Source organism: Lampetra planeri, chromosome 19 (genome assembly GCF_965212315.1).
Source record: "Lampetra planeri chromosome 19, kcLamPlan1.2.h2, whole genome shotgun sequence".
NCBI lineage: Eukaryota > Metazoa > Chordata > Hyperoartia > Petromyzontiformes > Petromyzontidae > Lampetra > Lampetra planeri.
This window is the reverse complement of record NC_136125.1, coordinates 7768225-7779580: the sequence shown is the minus strand read 5'-3', so window position 1 is coordinate 7779580 and position 11356 is coordinate 7768225. Positions and strand designations below refer to the sequence as shown.

The following is an 11356-nucleotide window of genomic DNA, read 5'->3' as shown; positions in this document are numbered from 1 at the left end:
AGGACCATCCTAACCATCTCATCGCAACCAGTCTGGCTTTTGGGATCTTTTTTTCCCCAGTTGTCCTTTATATGGTCGAATAGCCTACAAGGCCCTATGTGACCAAATCGCCGGTCATAGTCCTGATCCCACGAGCCATCCGAAGTTAAGCAGAGTGTAGCTTGCCGAGAACTTGGATGGCTTGACCACGTGTGAGAGGCTAAACAGACCGGTGTGTAGTATGCGTTTTACGCAGCAGAGGGCAGTGCAGAACATTTTTTATCTGACCCCAACCACCAACGCGCACTGACCAGAGTGGTGAAGCATGGTCAAACAACCCCCTCTCACTGCCTTGCACGGTGTGGTGGCGAGCCCCTCATTCAGCTGTGGATTGAACGAGCAGGCTGCGTTATGTACCCAGTTGAATGAATACATGCGTAGTCTATTTAATGCGTGGTCACTAGCAATAGAAAATGTGTGACGTTCAACATAATGGCGTCACCAGGAATCCACGTTGCATTTAATGTAATGACGTCACGACAGGCTTTGCATAAGCAACATACAATCGTGTGACGTCACACGAGAAGCAAGCCACCAGCATTTAGGTAAACGGCAGCAGGCATTGCCTGCAATCGCGCTGGTGCCTATGACGTAATAACATACATTCGTCGGTGACGTCACGTGCGTTCTGTTCGGGAATTTAATTCGACGTCACACATTTTCATCCGACACGACGTCCCCACATAGCGTTAGCAAACCCCGTCAATGACGTCACGGGCGGTGTGCTGCATCATCTTTCACGTCGTGATTGTAAGAGGCACCCCAAAAAATGTGTGCCCTGTGTCAATAAAGTTGTACAAATCTGGTCCCCCACACACCCACGCGCGCGCGCGCGCGCGCACCACTACCGGATAACAGGCTGCACCTCCGACACGTGCCTGAGAATGGGTGTGAACATGTGGACGAGGTGCGACGGGTCTGAAGCGTCCCCAGCAGACGTTGCATCACTACCTAGGCGACGTCTCAATGAAGCATGGCCAAATCAAAACTAAAAACTAATGAAGCCACAACAGCAGATAATTTTCTCACCTGAAGACGGACGCTTGTGTTGCGACCGAAACGTCGTTTTTTCTTTTATTTTTCTATCTACGTGACTTTACCGAAAGAACCAGAGAGTTTACACCATTGGTACCTCATTTGCCAGTAAAAAATATGATAATAGTTTTTTTTACCCTTTTATCTGGCAACAAAACTGACACCTTTTTTTTGCAAACATGACTCCTCGTAAAAAGGTGTCAGTTTTGTTGCCAGATAAAAGGGTAAAAAAACAATTATCGAACCAGAGAGTGTTATTTTTTTAAAAATGTTACCAGGTAAGGCTCATCGGAGCTGTTTAGTTCTTTTTCAGAAACGACCTGGCTGCCACAAATGATAGTCCAACGGGAAAGTGTCTCATCGTGTGGAAATGTGTAGCCTGATGTTGTTTGTAAATGTGGAGGGGAAAACCGGAGGACCCGGTAAAAAATCCACGCGACCGCCACGGTGAGAGATGAAAGAGCCGCAAACTCGAAATATACAGCAGCAGGCGTCAGGATCGGGATCAAACCCACGACCTCCTGCATACCAGGCGAGGGAGTTAACATCTCGTCACATTGACCGCCTCCATGGCCCAGCAGTGCATTGACGAAGGAGCCGTACACGCGATGCGATGACGTCCAACTGATGCATCGTCGCCACCCTCCGCTGTTTTTTTTTTGCACGAAGGACCATTGCCCGAAACGTTGGACGCGCGCGTTGAGTTCCGTGGTTACATTTGCGCTCGTGCGCACAGACGCGTCGCAACTTCGGCCTTCTCTCTTCCACCTCTGTGAGAAAGAGGAAAACAACCAACTCCGTAACTCATCGAGATTCCTCCACTGCAAAACACATTCCCGCGGAGGGAGCTGGTTGCTCGGTCAATGGCCAGGGTCAACGGCGGCGTGGTGTATTCAGCAAATGTGGCCGACTGTAAGGGCGGGCACAAGCCGGCGTGAGTAGGTTAAACGTTGAGTTTTATAAGGGCACCACGGGGTGACCAGCCCCTCCCCACCCAGCCCCACCCCTCCCACCTCCCACCCAGCCCCTCCCCACCCAGCCCCTCCCCATCCAGCCCCACCCCTCCCCACCCCTCCCAGCCCCTCCCAGCCCCTCCCCACCCTCCCCACTCAGCCCCTCCCCACCCCTCCCAACCCAGCCCCTCCCCACCTTCCCCTCCCCACCCAGCCCTACCCTCCCCCTCCCCACCCAGCCCCTCCCTCCCCACCCAGCCCCTCCCTGCACGACGGACGGACACAATAATCCCCTGTGGGCTGGTGTAACCAGGAGGTTCCTACCACTATAAACATCCCAGATCCCCACACGACAACGGTGATGACATGCGATCCCTGACGTCACCGTCGCATTCCTCAACACGACTCCCTCTCGCGGCGGTGACGTCACCCGACGTTTCGGATGCGCTCGTTTCCGAACGGTGACGTCACCGCCGCGTTCTGATACATTCCTCGTCCTGCGTTGTGACGTCACGTCGGAAGTGGACCGACGAGGGGAGCGCGAGAGGAAAGAGAGAGAGTGGAGAGTGAGTGGAGAGTCAAGCGGGCAGCTGTGGCAAGAGCAGCAGCAGCTGTGGTAGCAAACAACAACAACAGCAGCAACAACAACAGCAGCAGCAGCAGCAAGTGAGCAAGTACAAGCTGTAGCAGCAGCAGTGAAAGCAGACCCGGAGCAACACAATAGGAGTACGACCACCAGCTGCATACCAGCAGCAACAGCAGCAGCAGCAGTGGCTCCAGCAGAGTTGCTGTATCAGCAGCAGCAGCAGCCGTAGCGGCGGCATTACCAACAGAACAGCTGTACTCGTACCAGCGGTCGCTGCGGTGGCTGCAATCGGCGAGGATAACAATCGGGATAGCGACAGCGGTACCGGTTGCTGTAGCAGCAGCGGTAACAATAGGAGCAGCATCGGCAGCAGCGAATGCGGCAACATTCGCGGCATCAAGGGCAGCTGTAACAACTACTGCTGCTAGCAACAGCAGCAAGCAGCATTAGCAACATCAGCAACAGCAGCAGCAATACGATCGACAGTATCAGCAACATCGTCGGTACCAGCAGCAACATCAACAGCAGTATAAAGCAACAATAGCATCAGCAACTACTGCAATAGCAACAGCATTCCACAATCCTCACACTGTCATCAACTTTAGCAGCAGCAGCAGGAGTAGCAACAGCAACAGCAGCAACAACAGCAGCGATACCAACAGCAGCAGCAGCAGGATCATCACCAACAGCAACAGCAGCAGCAGCAGGAGTAGCAACATCATCATCCGCATCATCAGCAACATCATCATTATCACCAACATCATCATCTGGGTCCACCACATCTGGTCGTCACCATCGTCACCCCGTGCCGCCCAGTGGGCTCCTGCGACGGGAGTCGAACCCAGACGCGGCCACCTCGGACACCGGCGGCGGCGCGATGAGCGGCGGAGGCGGCGCGGGCGAGGTGGTGTGCAGCGGGTGGCTTCGAAAGTCGCCGCCGGAGAAGAAACTGCGCAGATACGTGAGTGCCCCGAAACGTCGTCATTCCCCAGCCCCCCCCCTGTTGAGGTTATACGGGTGAACCTTTGCATTTGTGGTCCAACATCAGAGCAGTTGTGGAGGCATCGCTCGCCACTGATGTTTGGTCGGTTCGTCCGTCGCCGGGGAATTGACTGACGTAGGGGTCAGGTCAGGTCAGGTCCGCCGAGTTTGTAGCGCGGTGCGCTAACCACTGCGCCACCGCTCCGCTCTCACAGTCTCGCACAGCGGCAGTGTCGTGTCAGTCATGGGGTAACGAGACGGGGGACGCGTACGCCATGGGTTATGAGGTCGGTGGCTATTGCTACAGCGACTGCAGCAGTGGTTGCGTTGTGAGCCGGTGCCCGACTGACCAACGTGGAGGCGCGTGGTCGATAGAATTGGTACCACTTTGTGGTTAGTGGACGGCGGCGGTGGAGATGGTGGGTCTTTGGATGGATTTGTTCTTGCCGTGGGAATGTGGAATTGTTCACCACTGGTTCAGGCCCGCCGACAGGTAGATGCTATCATTTGCTTTAATAAAAAATCAACAATACCCCTTCCCATGAATAAGGGCCATTGCCTGAAACGTCGCCTATCATATGCGTTCCCTTTAATGGCCACACGGTGTTGTTATTGACGAATGTGATGAGGTTTGTTGTTGTTGTCTGTGCTTGTGCACCACTGCCAACGCTGTGTAGCAGCAGCAACATCATCGTCATCATCACCACCACCAGATGATTCGTCCCATTTGCTCAGTTCGGTTCATTTTGCTACAAATGGTTTTGCGTGACTATTCACCAAGGCATGTGTGTACTCCGTAACGAATGGTGTTACAAACTCACGTGTGCGTGTGTGTATCGGCTTCCACGAATTCGACTGAGATTCAAACGGGTGTCTGGTGCAGTGTGTAATAATCGCCAATGGGGAGACAAAGGCGGCCGGGCGTGGTGCTGTCCAACCACCAACTGGTGTTTCTGTGCCGGCCTTCATGGGCCATACGGGGTTGGGGGTCTTTGTTGACACGTCCCATGAGCACGGCAGTTAATTATTTAATGATGTACAGTAATCTTAATGATGATAGTACAGTGTAACAATAATCACAACTCCATCGAACTTGTGTATACGTATTGTCATGTTGAACCTCTATCGCACCGTACGTAGCCAACCGCGCAAATCGGAGTTGCGGGTGTAAGGAGAACACAACTAGACACACGAAGCAGTTCCTAAGAAATGAGTTTTAAATTTAGATTTGAAAAGTGTACAGCTCTCTCTCTCTGGCTTCCTGATATCGGAAGGACATTTCCCAACCGACGTCTCCGTGGGAAATTGGTGGCATTAAAAACAAACAAAGTTAGGAGCCAAGCGCTAAAGCTTGCTGATTCTGATGCATTCCAGTTTACTATGGAGAATCGCCAACCTACAAAGTTAAAGTTCGACTCAGGGTTTCGGGTTTTAGTATCCAGTCTGTGTTGTTTTTTTAACGCATCGATGCACTTGTTCGTTAGCTCATTCATTCCGTTCATTCGTTAACTCACTTCCGGAATTAGTCAATTGATTCCTACTGTATTAACAAAGTCGTTTGTAATTTAATTGTTCATTAATTCGTTCTTTCGTTCATTAACTCATTCCTACGTTCATTAATTTATTGGGTAAAGTTGTTACTGCACTGGATCACTCAACCATTAATTCGTTGGTTTGTCAATGAACTCCTCTCGTTCATTAGTTAGCTTCTTAACTCGTTCAATAATTCATTAATTCAATCCCCTTCCGGAATTGAAAGACGCGCAATCGAAGGACCTGTCCCAACGTCGATCACGCGCCTCGGCGTTCCCTCGGACAGGCTCTCCTCTGGGTAGACTCAGCCCGAAATGACCCCACGTGAACCCGCCCGCGCTATTCGCCCAATGTCGCTCTCGCGTCGTTAAACACCCTTTAGGGGCTGCGGAGGCAAAGGGGTAAAGGTCCCTGCTGCAATCACTGGTGCTCCCTGCTGCCACAAACACACACACGGGTGCAACCTTACGGTGCCCTACCTGCTGCACCCTGTTGCATAGCCACTGACACGCTGGTGCACTTGCTGGCAGCCTTACAATAACCCCTGCTGCGCCCTGTTGCGACTGTATAGCCTCTGACACGCTGTTGCACTTGCTGGCAGTCTTACAATAATCCCTGTTGCGACTGTATAGCCTCTGACACGCTGGTACACTTGCTGGCAGTCTTACAATAACCCCTGCTGCGCCCTGTTGCGACTGTATAGCCACTGACACGCTGGTGCACTTGCTGGCAGTCTTACAATAACCCCTGCTGCGCCCTGTTGCAGGAGTGATTCTCGACTCCCTACTTCATCCCGTTGCGATGTCACGACTTGCTGCGCCCCTGCTGCTGCAGCTTGTAGACTCCGTAATGCCCTGCTGCACGTGCCTAGCTGTCCCGCTCCGTCCGGATGCGATCATTGGGGCTTGTCGAGGCTCCTGTTGCAGAAGCGGTTTGGCAGTGACTCGTGATGACGAGCAGCGGCGGCGTCGGTGTGGCTGGTGCGCGCCCTGCCGCGATTTCGCCTCGCCCCGCTCGATTCGCCTACGCCGGAGTGTGGCTTGAGAGGGCCCTCCAGCAGCCTGATGCAACATCGATTCCCTTGCCTAGGGGTGAGATTTTATTTCGCAGTTTTTCTCGTGTAACCAGGGTGACAACTCAAGAGAGACCAGGATTGAGTGATCCTGCCTGGGGCATCGGTCTGCTGCCAGCAAGGGGGGCACGATGTTTTTGCCGCGCGCGCATAATCCCAAACGAGCAACTTTGCGGTGCTATAAAAAAAAACTAAAATCCAAGGCGCACGATGGCCCCGCACTCTTGCAAACTGAAGTGGACGTCTCCAGAGTACCGTTACACCACCGCCGTATTCATGGGGGGAGGGGGGGTGGCCAGCCGCCGGATTCGAGCCGCGATCCACCGCAACAAGCGGCGAAGGCGCTGTCCGCCTGGCGCCGCGCTGTCGCGGTACGGCTTGCTGACAGCCCTGCCACGGCGTGATATCGTCATGCCCTGCCGCGGCGCGATATCGTCATGCCCGGCGTTTTCTGCGAATCTCGGGGGCAGGGAAGGGGGGGCTCGGGGGATTTGCCTTGAAATTAATCCGCTTATATTGGGATACACGGTGCGTGCGTCGCAATATTCATAGATTGTGTCGGCGCAGGGAGGTCGAGGCAGCACGTGAGTCTCTTATCGAGGGAGACGCGGGGGGCAAAGTCTGTAGACGGTGCGATGTTGCTGCAGAGCGCGTACAAGCCATCGATGTCATCACGAGCCGTGTTCTGTCCACTGGCGGATGAAGGGCGGGTTTAAGTTCGCACTCGATAACTTCCCAAACACCGCTCTGGTGTGCTGGGTTTGAGCAGGGATTGTGGATGTAAGGCACTGCCACTAGATTGCACGGTGCGCCAATCCCACAATAATCCTATATTATCACCTCCCAATATTCCCCTGATCCTGGTGTGGACACAATAAGTTATTGCGAGGACAAAATGAGGCGAGAGACGGCGGATGTGGCCGGGTGCTTGACAAACACATTCCCGGAACAGCGTTCCGGACTGATCTGGTGCGAAAAGAGGGGCCCTCCTCAACACGGTTCCCCATCCCTCGCGACGCCGCAACATCCCACCGCTCTGTCTCTGCGGGGACGTCACTGTCGAGGGCGTTCCCTCCTTTGGCTGTCGTTCCGTCGCCAGTCTCACCCACGGGCTGCTGCTGCTGCTGTTAATGCCGCCCAGCAGCCGGGGTGCATCAACTGCGTCGTCTGCGCTGCGGTCGCATGCAAGCGGATTAAGCGTTTGGGCGAGCAGAATTCCCGGCAGGCCTTGAGTAAGTTAAAACCACTCACGGGCTGCCATGCACAGGTGAGTCAGGGCGCTTAACACACAAAATGTAATGAGTGAGTTGTTACCCTAAAGCCCTTCCCTGTACTGTCGCGTCGAGAGTTAATTAATGCAGCGAGGTTGTTGATGATCTCAGCCCAAATCGCCGGCCACTGCTGCACAAAAACAGCCCGTCACTTTAAATGTGGCAAATCGCTCAATGTCGACATACTCTAGCTCGGAATTAACAACAACAACATCAACATCAACCGCCATTCTTCACTAAGTGGCGGTGACGTCAGGACGGCGCTTGTGCCAGACTATGTGCACATCAAGGCCCCGTGAAGTGTCGAACGCCCGCTGGCCGGAGGTCACGGGACAGACCCAGGTGCCGCGGGCCGACTTAGATGACTGGCAGATGCACCACCTGTGCCCCTCCGCCCCCCCCCCAACGATGCCACATCACAGTGTCGCACGATGAGCGTTCCCCTCCGTGGCGTGCCGTGCGGGAGTTGCGCCGAGCGCCTCCTCTGTGGAAGGGAGCTCGTGGACGGGGTCGCGGTTGCTCCGTGGTGGCTGCGCCCGCGTGCCGCCACTCTCCGAGGCCAAGCTGAGAGCATCAACTCGCTGGGCCACCTGGCTTCACCACAGGTGGCCAGAAGCCTGGGTTCAAACCCAGGTCTCAGCGGCGCTGGCGCTGACTCAGTGCTCTGACCACTGAGCCACCCAGCCACGTCTGGTATTCATCCTTTTTGTACAGTGCCACAGAGGGATGGTGATGGCGGTGGTGGTGATGGTGGTGGTGGTGATGATGATGGTGGTGATTATTTTAATGGTGACAGTGATGATGATGATTGATGGTGGTGGTGATGATGATGGGTTGAGTTGGCACCAAACCGTCATTTGAACTCGTCAGGCTTATCATCATCATCATCGGCCATGATCACTCCACTGCTGGATGGGATGGTAAGGCTTCCCCAAGCTGCGACGGGATAACCCACCAAGCACTTGCACACGAGCTGACATCGCTCCGTCTCCCCTGGAGATGTGGCTCGGGTGCTTTGCCTCCTTTGTCTGCCATTCCATCATTAGTCTCGACCATCCGCCGTCATCCCTCGTAGCGACGTGTGCTGCTGCTCAGGCCCCACCTACTCTTCTGAACAGTAAACACGACGACGTGGCGTCTTTAACCTGCGGAATGTTCTCTCATCCACATACTTGCTGTCTCTGTTCCCTGTCCCTTGTGCAACGGCAACACATATCGTGCGCGTGAGGCGTACGGGCGGAGAGGGATTGCGGGATTAACCCAATCAGCCTTGTGCAATAAAACAGAGATGGAGAGAAGAAAGCAAATCGGATCAGATTAATCATCCACCAAAGGTTTGGGATTTAGGAGGAAGGTGGTGTTGAGTCAGGGGGGGTGTGTGACTAGAAAAAAAGCCTTCCTAATTAAGGATTCAGTGTCGACGTCTGTTTGTGTCTAACACCGATGACGATTATCCGAACTGGTCCTGGGCCTCCCCGAGATCGACTCAGCGGCGTGTAAACATCGCCACTCGGGAGACAAAGGCGGCCGGGGCGTGGTGCTGGCCACTCACCCCCTCGTGTGCGTGCTAACAGCACTTGCCTCAGTTGGTAACGGGTTGTACGGGGAATCTTTGTGTGTGTGTGAGTGGCGGCGACGATATTAGCCACAGCTAATATCCGTGGCGCGGATTTTCCCCGCAGGCTGACTTGGGCTTTAAATGAGTACCCCGGTCCGGCGTTTGAACATCAGCACAGAGGACACACAGGTGACCCGTTTTAGATGGCCGCACTACCTCTTGTTGTGTCGCTTCCAGCCTTAATAGGTGCTCACTAACAACCCTGGCCCCAGCAACGACTCTCTACCACGTCTCTCTACAGAAGACGACCACACACTCTGCCTTGTATATTGAGGCACGAGAGACAGGTTAACAATGAACGCCATGAGCTTCAGGTCAAGTTCTGATTAAAACCCCATTGCTGTGTTTAAATGAAGGCTCTCATTGCTTTGGGAAGCACAAGGGGTTAATAATCACAACAACAGTAATGCAAATCATTTACCCGGGATAAGCTTCCTGGAGTCAGAATAAACTTTTTTTTCAGGAGACTGCTGCTGCACTGGGATGTTTGTCAAATTCCATCGGTGGTGAGAGTCTGACTTCGTGTGGGAGGAAACCGGAGGGCTCTGAGAAAACCCACCACGCATACAAGTGGTGGTGGTGGTTGTGGGGTGACACAAATACATTCAGGAGTTCACTGCCGCATTGCCACCTCGCGGCCGACTCGCAGCCTCGGCGGTTCGCGGCGCAAATCCATCGGCCGCCCCTGGTTATTCCCGCGACGCGTGTTCACCGTGGCGGCGGTGACAGTGATGCTGCTGCTCGGCGCAGTCTGCTTCGCTCGCAGCGGGCGTGAAGAGATCCCGTGGCATCATCCACACGAGGTGTTTTGGGCCATCGTGTGCCGGCGTCACGGTTAAAGTTTGACAGGTTACGCCGCAACTTGCTCATTCGGTGAATACACTTGGCAACGTCGCCCCCCCTTGCTGCGAAACTCCGACAGGACCCTACCGAACTCTGTGAGGCTTTTGTGGTCCAACGAGCGGAATAATAACAATATTAATACGTGACTAAACAATGTTTTTATTTTATTTTACCAGGTGAGGCCCTCTGAGCTATGAAGCTCTTTTTCAAAAGCGACCTGGCCATCCCAAATGACAGCTCAACGAAGTGGCTTATCGCGTGGACATTTACATCGGCCAAACACTCTAAAACGCGTGACGTTGATTCTAAACGTGGAGGGAAAAACCGGGGGACCCGAAGCAGAAAATCCAATTGACCACGGGGAGAGAGACACACGCAAACTCCAAATATACAGCAGCAGGCGTCAGGGTCGGGATCTAACCCACGACCTCCTGCACACCAGGCGAGGTAGTTAACATCTCCTAGCCACCGTGATGATGATGAGAGATAGAGAGAGAGAGACACGCAAACTCCAAATACACAGCAGCAGGCGTCAGGGTCGGGATCTAACCCACGACCTCCTGCACACCAGGCGAGGTAGTTAACATCTCCTAGCCACCGTGATGATGATGAGAGAGAGACACGCAAACTCCAAATATACAGCAGCAGGCGTCAGGGTCGGGAACCCTGACGCCTGCTAAGCCCTGGTTGGCCACCTATCTCAGTACAGTACTCTGCAGGCTTCTGCGACCTGACGAGATTGGGTGCATTCCGGCTGCTTTGGTCAGAGGAAGAACGGTCACTTCCCCGTTCGGTTCTTCTTGTTCGCCATCGTCTTCTTGTTCTCTCTTTCCTTCCCTTCTTCTTCTTCTTCATTTCGTGACGGGTGTTTTTGTTGCGTGTGTGATTTGCATGCTGTTTGCGTTGGCCGCAGATTTGTGTATTTTTGCCAGATGGGTCGTTCTGCCACGTGTGGCTTATGCAATACAATACGATGGACTCGGATTCGAGACGCGTTCCAAGTTTAAAACGGAACGCGGCCGCAACGCTGGAGGCGCCGCGAGGGCCGATCGCAGCCCGTGAATGCGCCAAACGCAAAAATGCAAACGGCACACGCGCGCTCCGATCGGTATTTTTAATGTTGATAAATAACGTTTCGCTTTCGTAAGGCAGGGGAAGGACAGTTCGAGGCAGAAAGACTGGAAGAGGAACCGCATGGATTTAGAGAACAAACGCAGGTCAAACGCCGACGTCTATAAAAGAAGTCGGGCCTGCTGGCCGGTGGTCGCTCTAAGCTGAGCGACTCGCACGTGCAGAGCCACGTGCCGGGTGGGTTGTCGCATCGCGGGACCGTGAGAAGAGGCAACAGGAGGCCTGCATCCAGCAGTGGGTTGATCATTGCCCATGATGATGATGGTGGCGGTTGTGAAGAGAGGGGAGAGTGTG

At 54.0% G+C, this 11356-nt stretch overlaps 1 protein-coding gene across 1 annotated transcript in view; it reads left to right on the top strand.

The window, feature by feature from the left end:
* Positions 1–2528: 2528 nt before the first annotated feature.
* The window catches only part of LOC144724035 (GRB2-associated-binding protein 1-like), a 108907-nt gene continuing 100079 nt past the window's right edge, over positions 2529–11356 (top strand). Inside the window, 1 exon segment of the mRNA XM_078602860.1 lies at positions 2529–3574. Within this exon segment, the coding sequence (XP_078458986.1) occupies positions 3491–3574 (84 nt within the window). The 5' untranslated portion in view covers positions 2529–3490.